The sequence below is a fragment of the Euprymna scolopes genome, chromosome 23, assembly GCF_053919585.1.
Source record: "Euprymna scolopes isolate OS-2025 chromosome 23, ASM5391958v1, whole genome shotgun sequence".
NCBI classification, from domain to species: Eukaryota; Metazoa; Mollusca; class Cephalopoda; order Sepiida; family Sepiolidae; genus Euprymna; species Euprymna scolopes.
The window spans coordinates 100,121,951-100,148,316 of record NC_136504.1 but is presented as its reverse complement, the minus strand read 5'-3'; the positions used below and the strand labels follow the sequence as shown (position 1 = coordinate 100,148,316).

The 26,366-nt window shown below is 33.1% G+C and overlaps 1 protein-coding gene across 3 annotated transcripts in view; it reads right to left on the bottom strand.

Annotated features, from left to right (window-relative positions):
- LOC145246065 (dipeptidyl peptidase 9-like) overlaps positions 1-26,366 on the bottom strand; it is an 80,914-nt gene that overhangs the window by 42,692 nt on the left and 11,856 nt on the right. For 2 of the 3 annotated variants that reach the window (XM_080107907.1, XM_080107909.1), the window contains exons 2-3: positions 9,773-10,311; positions 2,763-2,937 (exon numbers count right to left, since the gene is read on the bottom strand). In XM_080107907.1, coding sequence (XP_079964033.1) covers positions 2,763-2,937; positions 9,773-10,261 — 664 coding nt within the window. In that variant the 5' untranslated portion in view covers positions 10,262-10,311. Of the gene's footprint in view, positions 1-2,762; positions 2,938-9,772; positions 10,312-24,025; positions 24,161-26,366 lie in introns of those variants that run through there. The other variant, XM_080107908.1, reaches the window with a different exon arrangement.

Here is a 26,366-nt window from a genome sequence, read left to right as displayed (position 1 = left end):
GTACGGACAAAAATTAGAGACCTTATTCACTCAGATAACATTATTTTGATCGTATCTAGAATTCCTTTGTATTCATTAAAAAAAATTTAAAAAATAAATGCAGGATGTACACATGACAAGATACTGTACACCAAAAATCACATAACTTGATTAAGTAGTTTTATTTTTATGAAGGAAATCATTATGTGATTAATAAGAATTTGTAAGCTTTACAAAATAAATCTCGCAAACACGCAAACACACCTTATATATATTATAATCCTTTGAGATGAAGCTTCATAATTTGTATTTATTTCTTGCAGACTATTATCCTCACCTTCATAGTTGTTTCACCAGCCAACTCATCCTCTAGCCTTCTTCAGGTCGTTAACCACAACAGAATAGAAATACAGTCTTGTAACTGTATCCCCAATAATTACCGTCTTTCATAGTTGTTGTCGTCCACCATGTTTTGGCCAACTAATCCTCTGGCCTGCTTTGAGTAGGATTGAAACAACTACCTTCAAACAATGCTCACCTGGAACTGTAGAAATTCAACACCTCGATCCACTGTGCTATAGGCCCCAAAGAAAGCCAGAAGAGTAGTTGGCCAAAGCGTGATGAAACAATCACTATGAAGATGAGGATAACAGTCCACAAGAAATAAATACAAGTTCTTTATTTTACATAAATAAAGACACTGTTCATCACGAAGTTACAATTTCTTTTAATGCAATAAATACCTTTCGAAACTAGTTTCATTTCAAAATTAATTAATTTTAGAAATTAGTAATAAATTCAAAGCAAATAAAGTAGATGCCATAACGAGAAATTGAAACCCTAAGATTTTCACTTGATATTTTACTGAGCGATTTGGATTTTCTAATAAAAAGAACAAATTAATTATAGCTTTGGTGTGGCACCATAGATTTAGGATTTACCTATTTCAAAATCTGAATTCAAACATAAAAAAAATGAATGGTAAAACATTATCAATAGCGTTAGAAATTATTTTAACAGAAGTTGCTTTAGTTATATAATATTGTGTTTAGCACCAGTATGCATGTACTAAAACTGGGACTGTAAGGCCAATAAGTCTATTTAAATTTAATTAAATTTTTTATTTGGATTATTACATTTGTGAAAATAAGGACAAAAAAATGAATTTAACTTCAAAGAACACAAAAGGTATTGCATTTTAAATGTTATGTTGAAATATTGAAGCTGAGTTGAAAGAAAAGACAAGTAAAAGATATTAGAGTAACGTTACAGGTGGATTTTAAAAATTAGATTTTGAAGGCGATTCTAAAAATTTCCGTGTCATGGATGAAATATCTAAAAACGGCAAGTAGAAGCAACAGAACTGTGTATAAGCCATGGTTAAACGAGGGAGATGCATGGAGAGAGAGTAATTACCGCCAGTGTCCAGTATTTCCAACTGTTGTTTCCAATCTTAAACTTCTAGATTTCAGTTTGAAGAAATAGCAGAACTGACAATGAAATATGCAAGATATTGCAGTACAAATTATGAACTTTAGAGAAAGAGGGATAAATAAACATCTGGTCAGAGATAGGTCAGTTTGGGAGTCAATTTATAAAAGCCATCCAACACATGCCAGCATGGAAAACTGATGTTAAATCAATGATGAAGATGATTCAAACACAAAGTCATTGGCTGTTGCAGCCTGATCCAAACTGTTATAAATCTGTTCTTATTGGCCAAGTGTTGCTTTGTAAGCTGTTATTTAATTGTGTACTATGTTACTTTCAAGGTAAGTGTTGTTACCTATCTAGCAATATGGGTTAAGCTGATTTGATGTTGAAGAAAAACAAGCAATGAAACTAGCTCATTATCAGGAGTGGAAAAAATAGGGTATTTTTTTTTTTTTTTTTTTTTACATAGGCGTCACCACTTATCAAGGTCGATAGGCCACTCAAGGATAAGGGTTAAAGAGTATACAGTAGTCAAAAGGACAATATAGTAATCGATAGTAATGGAAGTTTGGTAAATTTGTTAATTTAAGCGGAACGGCTCATCAGAAACTTGTTCACTGGAAAGCAGGAAAACGGAAGACAATTCCACAGGCGTGCAGTTCTAAAAAAGAAGCTTTGATCATGGAATCTATGTTTAAGTTTAGGCACAGATAAAGAGTGGGGGGAATTATTGATAGTTTTCAGCTAGACAAGTGTTTCTTGTGAAAGTTTGGCGAGAGGGGACCATAGATTGAAGCTCAGTCGAACACTTTCCATGAAAATAACGATAAAGCAGAGACAAACTCGCAACGTCTCTTCTGTAAGATAGAGAACAAAAAAAGATTAGGAAAAAAACGGCTGCCATTAGCACTGCACAAGAACCCTTGATAATCGCTCAAAAATCAAAAGCTAGACAAAATACTGGTAGAAACACATCTAATAAATGTTACCAATTGTGTAAAAATGTAATATTCTACTACTATTTGGTTTAATTTTCAATTTTTGAGAGATTATCAAGGATCCTCATGCAATGGTTATGGTAGCCATGTATTTTTTTGTTCTAACTGAACAATGTTGACACTAGGTTTGTTTTGAGAAAAAAAAAAAAAAAAGCCTTAAAATAAGTTAAAAGAATCTTATCCAGGTAGGTAGAAGAGTAACTTGTCTTTTAAAAATTTATTTGTTACATATTTATTTTTTCACCTTTTTTGTTCTGTTGATTGTAGTTAAAAAAAAAAAAAAAAAAAAGAAAAAAAAAAAAGCCAATAAATATTCAATCCAAATCAGTGCATGGAATACAAAAGAGTTACCTTTATGAACATGAGTAAGTCTTTTTTGACATCCGCTCTTGAGGTGCGTAACTGATAAATCACTATCATGTACAAATGCCACCAGTTCAGAATTGGCAGGACAGAATGTTGGATTAAGGCAAGTTTGGTAACATGAAGAAGTACCACCAACTTCACGAAAAAGGGCTTCATCACTCTGGAAAAGAAAAAAAAGAAGAACTATTTCAATCGGAAATATACAGAAAATGAGAACTTTAGACTACAGAGACATTACAAAAACAAATCCAAAACACATTTAACATCAGAGTAAAAGTATGAAATATTTCTGATATAAAATGAAGTAAAAATAATTTAACACAAAAAAATTCTTTGAGAATATTTTTAGATTTCATGGATATGGTGCATTACATGAAGAACAAATTTGCACTGTTTTGCCTGGGAAGTAATGGGCACCACTTATTACTGTTGATGATGTCACTACCGCCTGAACCACTTAGTCCAGAATTGGGAATATTAACTAGATTCTCTTTCACTGCTTTATTGTTATGAAGAACATGCATATGTTACGACTATGGATTTGCATCTTAGGACAAACTGACCCATGCTAGAATGCCATCAGCATGGAATCTTTCTCCAACGTGGCTCTTCAAAAGATCTCATTTGAATATTTGCTACTATTACCGAGATTTAAGTTTCTATGCTCACCGTGACGCTCTCCTATTTGTTAAGTTATGGTTTTGTTTAACCTACAGTGACAATTCTGTGGTCCACTTGAAACTTATATTCACTTTTTCAACATTGTTGGGGACAGCACAAAAATTTATTTGGCTCTGTTGTCCAGGTCTAAGAGTAGGTGGAGGCTGTGAATGACCTTAGGCTCTAATCATTCACTTTATTAGATTGGATTGCAACGACCGAACACCAGATATCTTGAGAAAATATTCCAAGGGAACCAGCTACTAGATGGCTTGATTTCAATTAACTTTTGATCTTTACAACTATTTCCAGTGATCATTTCACACATTAAAAACTGTAGTGATATGCAAATTAAGTATAATTTACATATGAGCTATCTGATCATATTTATAAACTGATACCAAATACAACAGGTGGTTGTTAAACACTTGCTTAGTGTTATACACGACATATCAAGGTTGTCGACGATAGGATATTCTCTGGTCTTTGAAGACCTGGAATACATGGAGACTTGGATGTGTTGCTTCGCTGCTAATGCAAGAAGCAAAAGTTGAAAGACAACAAAAACAAGGAGGGGGAGAATGAAGTCACCGACTTGTTCATGGCTAACGCTGGTTGTGAAGCAATTATGAAGGTTGCTACAATGGTTTACCCTCGAGAACTAAAAGAAATGAATTTCAAAGAAATAAGTCAGGTTATCAAGGGAAACATGAGGCCAAAGAAAAGACTGGTGATTGCAGAAAGGACCAAGTTTATGGCAATGAAGTAGGAAGTGGATGAACAGATAGTAAAATATTTACATCGGTTAAGAAGTGTGAGTAAATACTGTGAATTCGAAAAACTAGGAATAGAAAAATAGACAACAGAAGAAAAGTTAATCCAATTAAGATTAATTGAAGGTATGCATAATTTGGGACATAGATATAAGCTAATGGAACAGTTACAACTTACAAACATGCCCTTGAATATGTGTCTAGAATTTATACAACAGCAGGAATTAATACATACTTACAACAAAAATAAAAACTATGAAGAAATAATGGCTGAAGCGTATATGGTAGAAACGAAAAGAAAAAAATTGTACTTACTGTGAAAAAATTCATGAAGAGAAAAAGAAAAATGCCCAGCATTTAGAAAAACATGTTCAAAGTGTTTAAAAAAAAAAAAAATCACTTCAAAGAAATATGTAAAACGAAAAATGTGGAAAAGAATAGAGGATGAAAATAGACAAATTTTTAATGTAAAGAAGTATAATATATAAAATACTGGATCAAGGAATGGAGATACAAAAATAAAAATGAAAATCAACAATTGCGTTGTTGAAATGCAAATAGATACTGGCAGTGAAGTGACTATAATACTCAGAAATTTGAGGGAAAAAATGGAGACCTTTTTTTAAAAAAAAGCAACGTACAATTACATTAGTTTGATGGCTCGATTATAGCAATTATGGGTTACTTTGAAGGTTTGATAGAACTAAAAGAAAAATATGAAGTAGTACCCATTATAGTTACAAATTGACGAAAAATGCATGGACTATTGGGGAATGATGTATTAAAAATAAATTCAACAAAGTTGATTAATGATAGAAATGGAAAAAACAGGAAAATTAAAAAAATATGAAGCTAGCCTAAAACTAAAAGAAAATGTCCCCTCCTGCTACGAAACGAGAAAAGTACCAGTGCATTTATTACCGTTAGTAATAGCTAAGTTGCGAAAGTTAATAAAGGAAGACTTAATAGAACCTGCCCCTTCAGGAGGAAGTAAATGAGAATCACCCATTATCGTATTAAAAGAAAAGATGGTGACTTCAGAATTTGTAGAGATTATAAAATAGGGGTGAACCATAAAGTTTGCGCCGACTCGTCCCCTATTCCAAATGTGGAAGTAGCTTTACATAAACTTGCCGTAATGAAAGTATTTTCATAAATAGACCTAAAACCAGCTTACCAAATTCACATAGATGAAAATTTTAAAGTAACGATCATAAACACATCAAAAGGCCTGTTAAGGTGGAAAAGGATGCTGTATGGCATAAAAATGGCAAGTGCAATTTTTCAAAAAGCTACTGAAAAAGTAATAGGAAATGTTGAAAATATCATCTGTTATCAAGACGATATATGTGTTGGAGAGTTTAATGAAGATAAAAAAAACCTGAAAATATATTGAACCGGCTAAGAGACGCTGGCATGACAGTAAATACAAAAAAGTGTGTAACCAACAGTAATGAAAGATCATTTTTGGGTTACTCAATATTGCAGGAAGGGATCTCTCCAGATAAAGTACTAATAGGGAAAATTCTAAAAGTGGCTACACAAAAAAAAAATAAAAATAAAAATGAAGAGTTGGAGTTTTTCTTGGGTTTGGGTAATTAATATAGAAAATATGTACCAAAATAAATCGAGTTGACAGAATCATTTGTGAAGTTAAGAAAAAAAAAATGCAGAGTTCATTTGGTTAAAACACTAACAGAAAGCCTTTGAAAACTTAAAACAGATTCTAGCAAAAAAGCCAATAGTACAAATTTTTGACCCGAAAGACATAACTCAAACTACTGACGCTAGTGAGCATTTCGTATCCAGTATTTTGTCACAAGATGGTCATCCCGTAAAGTACTTATCGAGGAGATTAACGACTGCACATAATTATTCTAATATAGAAAGGGAGGCACTAGCCATAGTGTGGACAACGGATAGAACAAGACAGTTCTTTATGGGAAATAAATTCTTGTTGAAAAGTGATCACAGACCACTGGAATTTATTTTCAACCCAAGAAAAGAACTACCGAAAGTTACAACGTCCAGAATATTACTTCGGGCAATCAGACTGATGGCATTCGACTTTGACATTGAGTATGTTAAAGGGAATACGATATCGAACGTTGATGCCTTATCTAGATTGAGGTTTTATAGAGAGGATAAGAATGAAAGCGAGGAATTTGAAGACACATTCATGCACCTTGTAGAAACTGATGTAATATCTAGATAAAATGGCTACTGAAATTATAAATGACCCAGTGTTAAACAGAATAATATTTAGGATAAAAGAGAATCGCTGGGGAAATTGTTCAATGGCTGAAAGACCATTCAAAGAAATAAGACAAACTGACTATAGAAAACAGGGTATGTAATGGAGACTTGGTAGTTCCCCCAGAAAAATAGGAGACAGGTAATAAAAAGTGTACATAATGATGTACATTGTGGAGTGGCAGCTACGCAAAAGATTAAAATTGGAAGCATGGTGGCCGGGGTACTCAAGAGATGTAGAGGACTACATAAAAAGATGCACAAAATGCACAGAATTCAGGAATTTCAAGCAAAAGAAAATACATGTGTGGCCTCGAGAAGCAGAACCATGGAGCAGAGTACACATGGATCATGCCTATGTCAATAAGATAGGACTATTATTAATATTAGTAGGCGCATATTCAGGTTAGCCTGAAGTGGTGAGAGTACCTGATAAAAAAGTACTATAAAAAAATATTACTCTTAGAGTAATATTTTCGAGAAACAAGATACCAAGAACATTGGTGACGGATAACACGTTAGAATTTGCGGATGCTGATTTGCACGAATGGTTAAGAAAAATAGGATGCAGACCTTACAAGATCCCTCCCTACAACCCTCAAAGTAATGGGATAGCGGAAAGGATGGTTCAGACAGTAAAGAAAGGCATAAAAGCATGCTTACAACAGAATGAGAAAATCGATGCTTTCCTACCAAGATTATTACAAAGTTATAGAACAATTCTGCATGCTGGCAGGCCAGAAAATCCATTTGCCTTAATTGGCAGACAATTAAGATCTCCTTTGACTATATTATATGGCACAAATTAAAAGATATGGTACAAAAGAAATAGGAATACAGAAACCGAGACAGCAGAATTTATTATGCAGAAAGGACATAATACTGCAATATTAAATAGAGAAAATGGGAACACTGTTCTAGCTCATGCTGACCAAATACGATTCCAAATCGAAGGCGGAAAAGAAAGTGGATGTGTTTGTAAGGGTGTTGGTTGAAGAAGAAAAAAGTGGTAGTAGGCAGGCAGGCTCGAACCCATACCGTAAAGGAGGAGGCGGAAAAAAAAAAAGTTTCTTTTTTTTTTAAATGTGCGTGATCACACACACACACACACTGGTCTTCATTACAGAATGGAGAATAATTAAATTGTGTGAAAGTTATGCAGCATTCCCTTTATATGTAACCAAGTTCGTTCATACCCCGAAAAAAAAAAAAAAAAAAAAAAAAAGAACCAAAAAGAAACGGTTAACAGTTGAAAAAAAAAAAAGGCTCATTACCCTGGGATCATCAGTTTCGAAATCACTGACCAGCGGAGCAGGGAGACAGACTCCGGGCTATAGCCCCTTAATTTATCATTAAAACATGGTGTTCCCCTTGTAAGTTCCCAATGAACTGCCTACCTCTTTTTCTTCTAGCCATGTCACTTCTAATACATAACGTTGTGGTGACAGTTTTTTTTAATTTAATTTTGTGTTATTGAAAACTTTTGTTTAGTTTCATTTAAAGGATTTCAAGTAGTGAAGAAGAATTAAATTGGAAAATAAAACCAGCTAACATATAAACCATTATTTTAACACAGCACACAAACTTTCAAACCTAATAAAATGAGGATATGGCTAAAATGTTTAACCATTTTTCTAATTTTAACATACATAGATTCCATAGTTACGATAACAAAAATGATAAATTTGATATTTCTGAAATATACTCGTTATTTACATTTTAAAGTTTGGTTCTTGTCCAAAATTCTCATATGTTAAAAAACAAAATAAATATCTGAATAATGTATATGCACCAATGACTAAATGAAAATGTCAAAAAATTACATAAATTAATCAAGTAGTTTTATTTTTATAAAGGAAATTATTTTTAAGCGATTAAACAGGATTTATAGGCATTATAACGAACCTCACGTGTGAATTATTGCCATTGTTTTTTTTAGATTGTTTTCCAAAAGGCAAACAATAGCTGCTCTTCTGGTACTCAGTTTGATTTTCTTGTTTAAAAATAAAACTACTTGATCAATTGACATAATTTTTGGAATATGGTATTTTCCTTTCATCACAGATACATACACCACACAGATTTTTTATTTCTTTTTTTTTTTTTTTTTTTTTTTTAATATAGGAAGAATTCTGGACAAGTGTAGCTAACAAAATTTACACTTCAGTGCCCAAAATAAAAATGCTTACGCTCATTTCTGCCCAACTTGTTTCATGCATGCACTCTTATGAATTAATAAAAACAAATGGAAACATTCCAAACCAATCAGATGCATTTCTTTGAATTCATAAAACTTTATCCATTCTGAATGCATAAAAAGTCAGATTTTTCTTAGAAAAAAAAAAAAAAAAAAAAAAGTTGAGCCCAAATCCTTTGACAGAATTAACATTTATTTTGTTAAAGTTTCCCTTGCTTCTCTGTCAGGTTTTGGATTGCTATATAAACTTGCACATACAGCCATAATCATAGCATGGAAGACACTAATGAGTACACATACACACAACTCATTAACTTTTCTCATTACAGAACCATTCTATAAACTTATTCATTTTAATATTCTTGATTTCTCACTGAACTTTCTAAAATGAAAACAAATGAACATCAACTCTTTTAATCAAATGTAACTTGTGTATTTAAGAATTAAATAAGTTTTGACTACGATTTTTCTGATCTGGCTCTTAAATTACAAATTGACTTATTTAATATCTCAGTTCATGACCTCCTCCCCATATAAAAACTAAAAATATTAACATTCTGTTTTCCTATATATGTAAACTTCCATTTTAAACATATCAAATATCTGTTTTGTGAATTTAAACCTTGAACTCATTATTTTGCTTGTGTTTATCATATTTCTCTTGCTTTCTTACATTTGAATAAGACCTAAAAACAATTTTCATTAAACATGAATCCCTAAAAATCTTCCTCACAAATTGGAACTTAAAAATAGAACTTAAAGAACTCCAAAATTTTTTACTTCCCTTTATTCCAAACAAGACGTTGCCACTTAAACATAAACAGCTACTGTGAAAGGGACCAGATTTAGGTTCAAACGAGAGTGGGGTAACAAGATGTTTGTCGACATCACATTTAAGTTTCTGCATATTGTATAATCAGAAAAACAGGAAAAGAATTCTAAAGGCAAGCAGTTAAAGAAAAATAAATAAAAAGCATCTAGGGATCTTGACAGTGAGTGGATGGAATTTTGCTGCCGATCTGGTTGATTGTGGATACTGTCAAAGAAAGGACATGCAGCAACCAACTTAGATATTGAAACAAATGTTAGACTTAGAAATGAAAATTTCTTACCGTAACATTATCTGTACACACATACATACTATTGTGAGCTGGGAAAACAAATTTTCCTTCCTTCTCAACAAAGTCAAAATAGGTAATTCCAAATACTCCAAGCCTTTTGCGTTCCCGTAGCAACTGTTCTTGTTTGGACATGTGACCAGATAAGGGCATCATTTGAAAGGAATGCAACAACTGCTTCCAAGTCAAATAAGGGCAGGAATCTGTAGCTTCATTAGGGACATCAACATAGAGAAACGTGTTCTCACGACTCTTGGCAGGGACACCGAGGAAATACAAACGTGTCTGCAGACCAGATTCTGTGCGGATTTTACGAAAGACAAACTGAGATGGCACACTACTGGCAAGACTGGTGATAATTTTCCGAGTATCTCTCACTGCCTTGCGCAGCTCAGACCATGATTTCTTTCCTGGTTTGGACAGTTCAGGAGCTGGCGAATTACACATCAAATGAAAAGGATCCGGCAAAAGCTCGGAGGCCATGGCGTAGCCAATTCACTCCAGTTGTGCACCAAAGCCAACACCAGCCAAGCCTGGAAATAAATAAAAAATTAGTCTAATTGAAAATAAAGAAATTTAAAAGAATACAAGTAAAACAATTATTGTTTTGTGGTTTTATCAAATAGAAGAACTATCACTTATATTGGTGCTACACTAAAAAAAAGAATGCAAAGGCACCGTTTTTGTGTAAACTTGGACCAGACATAACAGAAGAGACATAGCCAGAAATCCATGTAAAATCGTTATTGATTTAAAAAAAACAATAAGCAAAAAATTGGGGGGGGAAAAAAAAAAAAAAAAAAAAACGGTATAAAGAGAAGGTTTTAGTATACAGGATTTTGTTTTTTGCTTTGCTTAGGATCAGTATTCACTCCACACAGACCTTGTGACTACCAAGAATGTACAGAAGACAAAGAGTAGTTCCTATTTATTCACCCGCCTCCCCTTCCTACAAGGACAAAATTAGGCACAAAAGTGAGTTTTTAATGTGAATGTGAGGTGGTCCAGTCATGATCTCCATAAGGTGAAGGCCTGATCACAGCCGACATCAGCATATTTAGTTCTAGTTGGCGTTAAGCAAATAAACAAGAGGATTCGAAGGAAACTATTGTTGCACATGCACATATGACTAGTTATTTTCTCTCTAAAATTACTTCACTTTTGATCTATCAATTGTTTTGTATTTAAAATGGATACTGATGGTTTTGTTCAAGTTGTTTTAAGCTGGAAGTCTGTCAGTAATATTCATAGTAAAGTCATGAAAACAACTTGAAAGATTTGAAAATTCAAGATGGTTAAAAAATTTGTCTTCATAAAAAAAAAAAAATCATAAAACATACTTTTTTCACTAAATTATGGAATATCTTTGTATTTTTATAACAATTCATTATTTAATCATTTTTTAATTATCTTTTGTTTTTGTTTGTTCAATAAATTCATAATAATTGCACTGAGTATTTATTGTCGTTAACAGAAAAAAATAGGTACAACAAAAAAAATAAATAAATTTTTTTTTAAAATATAAAATATAATAAAAAATAAAACTTGTGCAACAAGTTAATCCATACATGAGAACCCTTGATAATTGTGCAAAATTAAAGCAAAATACTGAGAGAACATTGCATTTTTGCATGATTATTGACATTCATTTTTTTTACCAATATTTTATCTAATATTTGAATGATTATCAAATGTTCTTGTGCATGGCTTATTAGCAGTCATGTCTTTTTTCCTTCTAAATAAAAAGTGGATACATGATTTATTTTGAACAAAAAACAATTTAAAATAAGTTAAAGCACGAAAACTTATCCAGGTAGGAATAAGTTATCTTGCCTTTGGTAACATTTGTTGAATATTTTTTTTTTAATCTGTTAACTACAGTACAAAATACCAGCAGTTTCTTAGTCTTTTGGCTAGGATCAAAATAAGACACTATCCATTTCCAAACGCCATCCTATTAAATATGGTGCTATTTATTGAGAGAGTTTCTACGAGTATTTTGGTTAATTTTTTTATCTTAGAGTGACTGAGACTCCCAGATGACCATCCAATTCCAACTATTTTTTTGTTGTTATAACTTAACACAATACTCCATGTTTCACAGTGAATAAATGCTTTAAAATAAGTTTAGACAAAACTTATCACGGTAGGTAGAAAACTAATCTTGCATTTGGTGACATTTATTTGTTAAATGTTTTTTGACCATGTTTTCGTGTTGCTGTCTAGACTGCAAAATGCCCATCCCATCTATTATTCAGTTCAATATTTCTAAATGGCATTTGCATTAGGAACAAGAATGTTAACATTGAATGCAAAAAATGTTATATTCAAATATTACTTTCATAAAAAGAAAACCTGTCAGTAAAATGGCTTTTCCTACTTTAGGGACAGGAATAATAAAAATTTGGAACATACAAAAATACTTCATAAAAATCAAAAACAATGTTATAGTAAAAAAAAAAAAAAAGAAAAAAAAATTGAAAATAGATTACATAACTAAAGTTATGGGCTAAAAAGATTTTAACTTTGAAATTGGGTCTTTAAAAGACTTAAAATTTCTGCAACATGAAAAATTTTAATTTTATGCAAAAACAGGAGACCTCGTTGGTTTGGCCACATAGACATGCTTGGATTAATACAAGTTATCTTTGTGTAGTTAAAAAATAAATAGCATACTGTTTATTACATTACTCAAAAACCATTATAAACATTTCTATGTTTAAATATGAGTAGCCTTTCCACGATTAACTTTCAGTAATATTTTTATTATTCAAATAAACCAGTCCTGAACAAACATGCGGATCACATGCAACACATGTTTATCTGAATGGTATACCAAAGTTCACAACGAAAATATCATTTTATCAGAATAGTTTTGTTCATTTTTATTTATCATCAAACGGATAAATCAGAAAATTTTTTTTACTATTTTTATGTAATTTACAGAAGGGGGGGGGGATGCTTTGCCAGTGTTCTCACTAATCAAAATGAATGAATAAATGCAGAAGTTTTTAATTTATTCTTATTAATTAACCCATGGCTTACTATTATTGAAACCAATAATGCACCATAATATTTTCAAGTACTGTGTGCGTGCATATACAAGTATAGACAAAAGATAGTTATTGAAATGTCCAATTTGCATAACTTTACAACAGCCATAAGAGAAATGCACAAAAATGCTCATAGTCATGTTAGAATTAACAGCACATTTACTGACAGCTTTAATGTCAACAGGGTTCTGTCCCGAGTCTATTGTTGTTTTCATTTATGTTTTAAAAATGTTTTCCAGGAGGTTTCATACAAGTTGAGCAGAAGATATGCTATCTAATGCTTGACTGTGTCTATAGGTTAAATTAGAGATTGAGGAACGATAAGTATAGATTTGATAGTGAAAGTTATTAAGACCAAAATCACAGTGGTTGGGTTGGAAAAAACCCAGAAAGAGAAAAGACTCTTGCTTGGCTTGTAGAAAAAGAGTCTGGTGCAATTCACTTTTTTTTTGGCACTTGTAAGCATCGAGTACACAAAGTGTATAAGAATTACAGGCAGTTTCAGAGATTGTAACCAGTTTGTGGGCAAGAAGGTATAATTTGCATATGAGCAGATAGCTCATGTTTATAAACTAACACCAACTAGAACAGTTTGGTTGTGGTGTCGACGATACTCCCTAGTCCTTGAAGACCCAGAATATGTAGATTCGATGCTTCACTGCTAATGAGATGCAAAAAGTTGAAAGACAACAAAAACAGAGGAGTGTAAAATAAAATAACCAACTTGTTCATGGCTAACGCTGGTTGTGAAGCAATTATAAAGGTTGCTACAATGGGTTACCCTCGAGAACTAGAAGAAATGAATTTCAAAGAAATAAGTCAGGTTATCAAGGGAAACATGAGGCCAAAGAAAAAACTAGTGATTGCAGAAAGGACCAAGTTTATGACAATGAAGCAGGAAGTGGATGAACAGATAGTAAAATATTTACATCGGTTAAGAAGTGTGAGTAAATACTGTGAATTCGAAAAACTAGGAATAGAAGAACAGACAACAGAAGTCTTTTTTTTTTTTTTTTTACACACACAGTGATCACCACTTATCAAGGCCCGGAAGCCACTCAGGGATAAGGGTTATTGCAAGTACATTACATTAGTGTGGAGATTTGATGAAGTGTTTACTTAAGGGGGCAGTTCATTAGGAATTTGTTAACATTGGACTTGAAGACATCCAAGTTGTAGTCCGGTGGGAAGCAGGCAGACGGAACAGAATTCCACACGCGTGCAGTTAATCCAATTAAGATTAATTGAAGGTATGCATAATTTGGGACATAGATATAAGCTAATGGAACAATTACAACTTAAAACATGCCCTTGAATATGTGTCTAGAATTTATACAACAGCAGGAATTAATGCATACCTACAACAAAAATAAAATAACTCTTATGAAGAAATAATGACTAAAATATACATGGTAAAAATGAAAAGAAAAAAAAAAATGTACATACTGTGGAAAAATTCATGAAAGGAAAAAAAAAATGCCCAGCATTTGGAAAAACATGTTCAAAGTGTTTAAAAAAATCACTTAAAAGAACTATGTAAAACGAAAAATGTGGAAAGAATAGAGGATGAAAATAGACAAATTTTTAGTGTAAAGAACTATAATATGCAAAATACTGGATCTAAGAACAGAAATACAAAAATAAAAATGAAAGTCGACGATTGTGTTGTTGAAATACAAATAGACACTGGCAGTGAAGTGACTATAATACTCAGAAACTTGTGAGGGGGAAAAAAACGGGAAAACCATTTAAAAAAAAAACAAAAAAAAAACGTACAATTACATTAGTTTGATGGCTCGATTATAGCAATTATGGGTTACTTTGAAGGTTTGATAGAACTAAAAGAAAAATATGAAGTAGTACCCATTATAGTTACAAATTGACGAAAAATGCATGGACTGTTGGGGAATGATGTATTAAAAATAAATTCAACAAAGTTGATTAATGAGATAGAAATGGAAAAAAACAGGAAAATTAAAAAATTATGAAGCTAGCCTGAAATTAAAAGAAAATATCCCCTCCTCCTACTACGAAACGAGAGAAGTACCAGTGCATTTATTACCGTTAGTAATAGCTAAGTTGCGAAAGTTAATAAAGGAAGACTTATTAGAACTTCCCCTCAGGAGGAAGTAAATGGGCATCACCCATTGTGGTATTTAAAAAAAGACAGTGACTTGAAAATTTGTGGAGATTATAAAATAGGGGTGAACCATAAAGTTTGCACCGACTCGTCCCCTATTCCAAATGTGGAAGTAGCTTTACATAAACTTGCTGGAATGAAAGTATTTTCATAAATAGACCTAAAATCAGCTTACGAAATACCCATAGATGAAAATTTTAAAGTAACGATCATAAACACACCTACCGGCCTGTTAAGGTGAAAAAGGATGCCGTATGGCATAAAAACGGCAAGTGCAATTTTTCAAAAAGCTATTGAAAAATTAATAGGAAATGTTGAAAATATCATCTGTTATCAAGACGATATATGTGTTGGAGATTTAAATGAAGATGATTTAAAGAAAAAAACTGAAAATATATTGAACTGGCTAAGAGATGCTGGCATGACAGTAAATACAAAGTGTGTAACCAAAAGTAATGAAATATCATTTTTGGGTTACTCAATATTGCAGGAAGGGATCTCTCCAGATAAAGTACTAATAGGGAAAATTCTAAAAGTGGCTACACAAAAAAATGAGTTGGAATCCTTAGGTTTGGTAAATTTTTAGAGAAAATATGTACCAAAATATGAGTTAACAGAACCATTTGCAAAACTAAGAAAAAAAATTGCGGAATTCATTTGGTTAGAACACCAACAGAAAACCTTTAAAAACTTAAAACAGATTCTGGCAAAAAAAAAAACAAAAAACAAAAAAAAAACAATAGTACAAATTTTTTACCCTAAGAAGGACATAACTACCGATGCCAGTAAGTATTCCGTATCCAGTATTTTGTCACAAGATGGTCATCCCGTAAAGTACTTATCAAGGAGATTAATAACGACTGAACACAATTATTCTAATATAGAAAGGGAGGCACTAACCATAGTGTGAACAACGGACAGAGCAAGACAGTTCTTGATGGGAAATAAATTCTTGTTGAAAAGTGATCACAGACCACTGGAATTTATTTTCAACCCAAGAAAAGAACTACCGAAAGTTACAACGTCCAGAATATTACTTTGAGCAATTAGACTGATGGCATTCGACTGAGTATGTTAGAGGGAATATGATACCGCATGTTGATGCCTTATCTAGATTGAGGTTTTATAGAGCGAATAAGGATGAAAACAACGAGAAATTTGAAGACACATTCATGCACCTTGTAGAAACTGATGTAATATCTGTAGATAAAATGGCTACTGAAATTATAAATGACCCAGTGTTAAACAGAATAATATTTAGGATAAAAGAGAATCGCTGGGGAAATTGTTCAATGGCTGAAAGACCATTCAAAGAAATAAGACAAACTGACTATAGAAAACAGGGTATGTAATGGAGACTTGGTAGTTCAGAGAAACACACAGGAGACAGATAATAAAAAGGTGTACATAATGACGTACATTGTGGAGTAGCAGCTACGCAAAGATGAAAATTGGAAGTATGATGGCTGGGGTACTCAAGAGATGTAGAAGACTACATAAAAAGATCCACAGAACTCAGAAATTTCAAGCAAAAGAAAATACATGTGTGGCCCCGAGAAGCAGAACCATGGAGCAGAGTACACATGGATCATGCCTATGTCAATGGGATAGGACTATTATTAATATTAGTAGATGCATATTCAGGTTGGCCTGAGGTGGTGAGAGTACCTGATAAAAAAAAAGAACCATCCTAAAACAAATATTAAGAGCAATATTTTCGAGAAACAGGATACAGAGAACATTGGTAACTGATAACGCACCAGAATTTGCGGATGCTGATTTGCATGAATGGTTAAGAAAAATAGGTTGCAGACCTTACAAGAGCCGTCCCTGCCACCCTCAAAGCAACAGGATAGCAAAAAAAGATGGTCTAGGCCGTAAAGAAGGGCATAAAAGCATGCGTGCAACAGAATGAGAAAATCGATGCTTTCCTACCAAGATTATTACAAAGTTATAGAACAATTCTACATGATGGCAGGCCAGAAAGTCCATCTGCTTTAATTGGCAGGCAATTAAGATCCCCTTTGACTATATTATATGGCACAAATTAAAAGATATGGTACAAAAGAAATAGGAATACAGAAGCCGAGACAGCAGAATTTATTATGCAGAAAGGACATAATACTGCAATATTAAATAGAGAAAATGGGAACAGTGTTCTAGCTCATGCTGACCAAATAAGATCTCAAGAACAATCGGATGAGGCCTTCAGAGCTTCCCACTATTGACGTAAGGGTTAATGCAGAATGAAACTGCGGAGGAAATAGTAGAATGTGAAAAGTCAGAAGAGAAAGATCAGAGTATGCAAGAGGAACAGTTCGATCATAGGGAAAGACGGGATAGATAAAGGAAGATGTTCAGGAAGGCACAAGAAGTACAAGTAGTACTCGCGGCATAAAGCTCCTCCGTTATAGGGAGATGTAGTGATATGCAAATTAAGTATAATTTGCATATGAGTAGATAGCTCATGTTTATAAACTGACACCAACTAGAACAGTTTGGTTGTTGAGCGCTTACTTAGCACGACATATTAAAGACAAAGACAATTAAGATGCATAAGAACTCTGACGTTGAGAAAGTGTTTTTGGATTTGATCAGAGAGGAACTGGTACGATTGCAAAAGAATGGATAGAGTAAGTTTAAGTAATTTTTGTCATCACTCTAGACTAAGAGAAGAGTATCAGGTATGTGTCTTCAATGAGATGTGTAGAACTGAAACTTGGTCAGTGAGGGTTGAGCATATGCACTGCATGAAAAGAAGAAAGAATGAAAATGGACGTCTAATGAGATTTCTAAAAGACTAGCCTGGGTGCACGGCGTTGCCCGAGCGTTTGTAGGCGTGTGTTGATAAAAAAAATTTTTTTTTAAATGTGACGTATTTGCTGTTGCACCCGTCACCAAACTGGAAGTGACTTAGGTTTAAATTAAGGTTAGTCAATCGAAAAGAGAAGACTTTTGAAAATATCGGCAAAAAAAAAAAATGCAATCCCTCCCTGTAGAAAAGTACCCAGTTGAAGGTGAAGGAATTAATGTTTTTAGCCAATTTTTCGATATTTATCGTCCGAAGGGTCCAGCTTGAAAACGATACAAATCTTGTGAAAATCCATCACCTCTGTCCAAAGTTTTAGGCAGACATACAAACATTTAAACCGACCGGTGAGATTTATCTCATAGTTCAGATAAACTCTAATGTTGATGTAAAGGAAAATCATTGCATGTGTACGCAGTGTAAGGCATGGAAGTAAAATCTGGTCAGTGAGGATTGAGGACCTGTGTTCTGTGGAGAGAAATGATATTTGAACACATGTGTAATGAGAGATTTTTTTTTTTTTTTTTTTTTTAAAGAAAAGCTTAATTTTGATGACCTCAGAGAAGATTAAATGTCGAGAGTACAGCACAATGCCTATAGAACAAGAGACTTTGATGATATGGTTATGTTGAAAAAAAGGAGAGTTCTTACGTTAGATGTAAAACAGTAGTGGTAATAGAAATCAGTTGGCAGGTGAAGGCCAAGGAAAGCACAGAAGAAAGTGAGAATAGATTTAAGAGAAAAACTTGGCCAGAGATAGATTAGTTTGAAAGTCTATTTCTAAAAGTTGTCCAACACGTGACAGCATATAAAACATATGTTAAACCAAATATGAAAATAATACAATATTTATAAATGGCTATAAAAAAAAAGAAAAGGAAAAGTTGCTTATAATACCTGAGTGTTCTTATCTAGAATTTCCCCCCTATATTAAAAAACAAAAATAAAAATCTGATGTACGTACCCATGACTAAATGAATATCATATTCCAAAAATTATGTAAATTAATCAAGTAGTTCATTTTTAACTAAAATTAAATTTTATGAGTACCAGGAGTGACTGTCTTGCCTGTTATTTTGAAGAAAAAAATTTCAAACAACAAGAGAGATAATTCAAACTTGCAAGATTTTTTGTTGTAATGCCTACAAGTCCCCATTAATCGTTTAAAAATGATTTCCTTTATAAAAATAAAACTACATGATCAATTTACATGATTTTTGGAATATATTTTTTGTTTTATCATGGGTACATCAGATTTATTTTTGTTTTTAATATGAGGGAATTCTAAACAAGAAATTACTGATATATAGTAACAGTGGCATTTAACCAAAATAAGCAGAAGAGCAAAGTAAATTTAATGATTTGAAAGAACAGTTAGAACAGAACGACATGTTTGAATATCGATTAAACAAAAATTCTTTCTACAGACTAAAATTTACAGAATCTTAAACCATTGGATATCAGATTAAATCTATATTAAAATTGCATGATCACTTGCATCAGTGTGTATTTCTCACGTCAAGGTAACTTTGCTAATTACATTTTTACTATTTATCAAATATGTTATTTTACATATTAAATTCCATTTAAAATATATAAAAAAAAAAAAAAACAGTTTAAAGAAAAAAATGGGGGAAAAAATTCTGGCTAATGCAAGGCAATGCACACATAGTATAACGAAATGATTATCCAATCTTTTTATGAAGAATTTCTGGCTTTAAAATTCTTACAAAATCCTCATGTATTAAAAGATTGAAAGTTTTCCAAGCTATTTACATCCAACAATTTTATAAACAGAAATTAAAAATACAATTCAGTTTTACAACAATCTGGTTCAGTTAACAATTTCATGAGCAAACAATTAGCAATTAAATTTAACTTTTTAAAGTCTTAAAATAATGAGCAAGCCAATTCTAGAGAGGATTGCTTCCTTTTGTTTTTAGACAGAGCGAATGTAACAATGGAAGCAAATTAGCTCAAATAACCAACTTTGTTGCTTATTAAAACATTATTTAAAGAAAAGAAAATAGAGGTCCAGTGAACAATGGTGTCATAAATAGTAATACTTAGTGGAAAGGAAAAAAAATGAAAATGTCCTATGCTAAAATTTGCTAGCTGTGAAAATATTTTTAATTAGAAATTATAATTGCAAACATGAATTGAAGGCGATGAGTTTCCATAGTTAAAATAATATACAGTACTTGTACTTGTGACGGCATTCACCTGGGTGGACTGAGCCAGCTCCAAGTGAATTTGCCACATCAGAAATCAAGGCAGTCTATTCAGGTCTATCTGTTGCCGACTTCTCAGCACACTTTAGCCATTCATGATTCCATCATCACACACCAAAAAGCGAGGGCGGTCATAACTTCCAAGTCAGCTTTGATCATTACGAGCCATGTCATCAGTTGACAACCACTTACATCATCCTAGTAGCAACATTGGTACTATTGCCTTGTGAATCATATCAATTGGTAGACGACAATCTGTGTGCCCAAACCATCAGAGCCTTCTGATAAGTATTTCTTCAAGTCTAGGAAGTTTACAGGACATGACAAATCACAATATAGTAACCATGGTTGAAGTCGGATTTAGGAAAGAGCCGGAGTCGGATTTTTTAAACTCTGAAGAATAAGCAAACATTTTCATGCCTTCCAGTAATCAGACTAAGTCAGAGACATTTGAACCTACAAGCCAGACCTTACACCTTTTTACCCCCCAATCTTGTTTCAGAAGAAATAAATCTCCAACACCAAAATGTATCATTTCTACAAATATGTAAATAATTATACAAAGAGCTTTCAAAAAGGTAATGCCTCCTATTTTTTTTTTTATTCCACTCACATGGGTCATAGGAGAATTGCAAATTATATTATTATAACATGCATTTATTATCTGAAAGTTTCATCTGTCACAACCCCTTTCATAGACGTATGTCAGAAGCAGAAATGCATCACTAAATTCCAAGAAAAGTGCATCGAAAATCGTGGCGACTATGTAAAAAAAAAAAAAGAAAAAAGTGTAGCACTGACTGAGACTCCACATTTGACACTGCGACTCGTGTTGGAATCTAACATCAACTTCAGACCAGCACAACAACCGGATGACAGAGGCCTGTGCTGTGAATGCACAGACATGCATTCATATTTGTATTAACATTCATTCCAAAAATTTATAGAATCCCATTTTTTACTGTTGTGGTGCTTCATATATCCAAAGCTTTTGACAAGGTTTGGCATGAAAATTAAATCATATGATGTTTCTGGACGAATACTTAATATAATCAGGTCCTTGCTAGACAAGAGAAAAATCCAGGTTTTCCTCAATGGCCATATGTGTAAACATGATATTAATGCAGGTGTGCCCCACGTATTTATTCTTGGACCCGTGATATTTCTGATATTCATAAATGACCTCTGATAAAATTGTGTCAGTTGGGTATATTTGCTAATTATACCACACTATAATAGACATGAGGGCTAAACGAATGTATACATTTGCAAAGCAAAGGCAGAAACCCTAGAAAACTACATTCAGTCTGTAGTGGAAGGAGACTGTAAATGGTTGATAAAACTTGATGCTACTAAAACTAAGCTTCTTTCCTTTAACTAAAAAAAAACAAAAAAAAAAAACTTTCAACTACTGATTGCCATGACAAATAACACTAGAGAGCCCATCCTTCAAACTCCTTAGCTTAATATTCACAGACAACATGAATTGGAACAAATATATTGAGAACATTGCGAAGGCTGCTGCAAAAAGGTGGGTGTCCCTCTTACACACCAGAGAGTATCCAGCATCTTTACAAAACCACAATTCGTCCATGCATAAAGTATTGTTGCTACATCTCGGCTGGTGCATCTACCATTAATTTCTCACTCTTAAACAAGGAGAGGGGGGGGGGGTCAAATCAATTAAGTCTAACACTAAGCTCCCAACTTCTGTCCCATCACCAGTACTTTAATAGAATGTGCTCTGATGAACTCTTAGGACTTGTCTCCTCGATGCACATACCCCCAAGTAAACCAATAAGCAACAAAATCTTACCCCTTCACTATTGAAGTCTCTAGATGCCAGAAAGTCTTCTGCTCTAGTAGTTTCTTCTTTTGGACTGCTAGATTCTGGAATTCCCCCCCCTTTTTTTCTTGTTTCTGACCGTACTAAGATGCAGAAGTTTAAATGTGCAAACAGACATATCGTTGCTCAACTCCCTACATACGATCCCAAAATATTAATAGTTACTTTTGTTCCAAGAGGCAATATGCCTAATTTGTGGTGGAAAACAAATTCTCTGGCATTCTAATTGTTTTTGAACCAACTTTACATAAAGTATTTCAAACAAAGATTACATTTTGAAAACGTGATGCTTCTCTACAAGATCAGTTAAACATTGCTATTTTTATGGAATCAACAAGATTTAAAAAATAAAAAAATATCAAGAATGTAAACTGACCAACTACTACGGTTCCTAAGGTGAACATTTTTTTTTTTTAACTAATTGGTTCGATGTTTACAATGATCCCTGAAAGAAAATGTACAAATTACATTTGAGTTTATTTTCTTTAAAAAAAAAAAAAAAAAAAAAAAGTGCAAACAGAAAACCAAGAAAACTTTACAGCGTAAAAGAAAACTATGTCCACTTTTCTCAACTGCAACAAGTTCAAAGAAATATCACCCCTCCCCCGCCACTCCCACCCAACTAACGTGCTTTCAGTGCTACAACACTAGTTATAAATTATCAGGCGAAAACAATAAATGACAAGATTTGAGGAGAGTAAAAAGTGGACAGTAAGTTTACTTTGGGCAACCTTGTTCCTTTTATTTTGTCCTCTAGTTCTCACTTTCTACAAGCGATTTTTCTGACAAAGGGAGGAGAATTGCCGTTTTGGAATAAATGCATATAACACTTCGTTTACTAGTTTTTTTTTATTGTTTTTTTTTTAAATCTTGACGTGTTTTTTTTTTTGTTTTTTTAATATATATATATATATATATATATATATATATATATATATAGTTTCTTACATTAAGTGACTACATGCTTTGTCCGGAGGGATTTCTACAAAAAATAAAATATACATAAGCAAGTAATCTTTCATAATTTAAAAATATTTTAATAATCTTAAGTTTCACATTTGATTTTGAAAACTCAAAGTTAGAAAAAAAATCTTTACGGTTAGTGGTTCAACTTCACTTCCGGTTGTTTCTTCTCTTGTGAAGAATATTTTCTTCTAAAGAACATTATTATAATGATTGTATCATTGTTTCCTATAAGTAAATCCACCGAAACCCAGTGTTTATCAAAAAGTGCTCAATGACGAGCGGAGTGTAATTATAGTGCATTGTACTAATATTATTAGCTACATATGTGCATACATATTTGAGAAAACATCTGGCCTGGAAATGCTGCGTCCCTAAAAGAAGTTGCAGCAGAAACATATGTAGCTAATGTTTGTATACATTAATACACTACAATGACGTTATTTAGAAAACCTTTTTTAATCTGGAGAGAGATGGGGCTTCCTTTAACTACACTGTACTTTCACCTAACAATTCAATAAGCAAAAGATACCAAAAAATTAAAAACGAAGAAGCAACCAGAAGTTAAGTTGAAACCGTAATCGTAAATAAATAAACGATCATACATTTGGATATTAAGGCGGAGAGGGAGGGCGAGGGATAGTTAACTTGTATCATGTTTTGCTCAAGTTGAAAAGTTCAAAGCAAAGTTATGACCTTAACCTGAACTGCTCTTCATTTAACAGACATCGTAATAAAATTTAAAAAAATAAATAAATGTGTTAATAACGTGGAAAGTTTAGTCACAGTGGTTTCATGGTGACAAGTCAGAAACTATGACAAACCATCAGACATTTAAATGGCATTTAAGTTCACAGTAAACAAAAAACATGACATCACTTCTTGTCATAAATCCCATCCTTTCAGATAAGAAAATATTTAATGAAACTTAATTTGGAGTTTTTAAACAATCAAAAGTTCTATAAAGAACACATCGCAACATAAGCAACGATTATAAAGTTTTAAAAAACTAATGCATAGCGTCATTTTTGCTCGATATGTCTGCAAAAGCGAATTTTGAGGTCTAACGATTTGTTACGATGAAATGAACTAAACAACAGGTGATTTCTTTCAAATTAACTGAAGCTTTTTAACAACTTAACAAATGCGTTTTATGATTTTAAAAACTGAATCAGAAAATTTGAACAAGCAGCAATGCATCATACCTGTTACCGATTGTGGTTATTGCGGGGAAATATGCATGTACAGATTGTCTTTCTTTTAGATGTACATAGTGCGTATGTATGTGTAAATAACTGACGACAAACAAGACAATGACGAAGGAGGAGGCAGCCGTAACCGGTTAATTTGTTACCTCGTTCCCAACAACTTCCGGCCAACACACGAACAAAAGAAGCAAGCTTCATCATCACATGTGCACTGAAACGTTTCCATGGGACAAAACACAGCTGATTGAAACTCAGCTGATTAGCACAAGATTCTTAAAACTATTATATAGCGTTAAAATATTTACAAAACTGTAATGTCATCGCATGATGACGACATGGAGAGTTATTCATAATGTAAGCACTAGTATTCATTAAGACATTTTGTTTTGTCTTGTTTAAGTTAGTTGTATGTGGTCGGCATTGCCCGGACGAATGATTGAGAAAAATTCTAAATATAGTCACATTCAGATTTTTTTTAATGATTTATAATATTAATATTCATAATAATGTTTAATCTAAATAATTATAACACTGGACTGTCTGGCCGTCCTCACTTGCTTGAATCTTAGAAATAATTTTACCAAGAATTCTTCATTGGTTTCGGTTCTAGCTGATGGCCCTCAATTATTTTATTTATTTATTTTTTTAAATCATTATATATTGGGTACAACACAAGATAATCGATAGAGAATTGATACTATATATATGAAATCTGCATAAATTAAAATATATTTAAGCGTATTTTACGTCTGGGCAAGGTTGGACACTTCTAATAGTTAAAATAATTCAATGTGTATTTATCCAATAAATAATTAAATTTAAGTATTAGAGAGAAACACGATTTTGACTGATAGTTTAAATACAGAGAATTAAAAATTTATTATTTTATAATAGGAACTAGCAGGACCTGTGGAAATTCCTGATATCATTGTAGCTATTTTGTTAAAACTGCAAAAGTATTTATCCAAGCTAGCAGGGACGCCCGCATAATCAGGTAACCAGGGCGTAAAATACACTTAAATATGATATTTTAATTCTTGCAGATTTCGTATATATCATCATAGAGTTAATGTTCTATCGATTTTTATATTATAAAGTTGCGATTTCAAAAATAAAAAAATATATGACTTGGGTTCATCAGCTTGAATCGAAAGAAAGATATCTTTAGTTCCTTCAGTTATAATCGAAACGGAAACCAAAACTTATGAAAAATTCTTGATAAAATTATTTTTAAAAAATAGATTATTGGAGCTTTAATCGAACCGAAACTTCTGAGGAATTCTTAGTAAAATTATTTATTACAAGAAATAGAAGTACAGAACAATTAAACAACCCAGATATAAGCGCCACACAGGCTATCGTATTAATATATAGATGTGTGATAGTGGGCATGGCTTATGTTCTTTAGTTGATCAACTCTTGAGAAGTCGTGACAGCAGTCTCCCAAGTGCATGGCTAGAAATTCAACAATCGTCAAAGCTTTAAAAAAAAAAAAAAAAAAAAAAAAATCTACTTCTCAACTCGGGCTGCTTTTATATAGTCTATCTTCCCCATTTGCATGTGTGCGGCGAGATTTCGCAACACCAGTTTATAAACCACAGGTACCATCTTTAATCTCTCTCTTTATCACCCGACACACACGTGATAAGACTTCTGTTTTCCTTAAGACAACATGCCCCCCCCCCGCCGATCTCTAGATAACATTTCGTACTCCCTCATCCTCTGTGGCAATCGTCTTTCGCTACTCGGCCTCAGAGGTGTTTCACCACCCTCTTGCTGCACATTGCTTTCCACTGTTTCACTTTCAACTGGCCTGATGTCAAGAATATGGCTTGACACCGTGTCTACCACAATGTTGTTGCTGGTATTACTCCTGGTCATGCATCCTCTGCTCCACTGTGTGGTACATCGTGCCCCTAGGGGCTTCACCCTTACTTGGTCCTTGCTGTCTGTCTCCCTACTTGATAGAAGAATCTTGGGATGCCTCCAGGAGTATGTGAATATCTAAAGGTGTGGAACAGTCTCTCGCAATTGTTCGATCTAGGCAACATTGCTCGGGCGAGGTGCTCTCTCTCTCTGCCACTGCCTTTATTGCCTGGTGGTTTCTTTTCACAATACCATTGCCACGGAGTCTATAGGCAACTCTGGAGGATTGATGAATATTCCATTTCTTCAGTACATGCACCACCAATCTAAATGTGGTACCATTGTTGGTTAGCAGCTCTTCCATCAGACCACGCTTCAGATTAACCATGTTAAGGACTGCTACTATTTCACCTCGCAGCCAGCTCCATAGGGCAAATGTCCGGGGTCACAGTCTATCATTGTCATGTAAAAC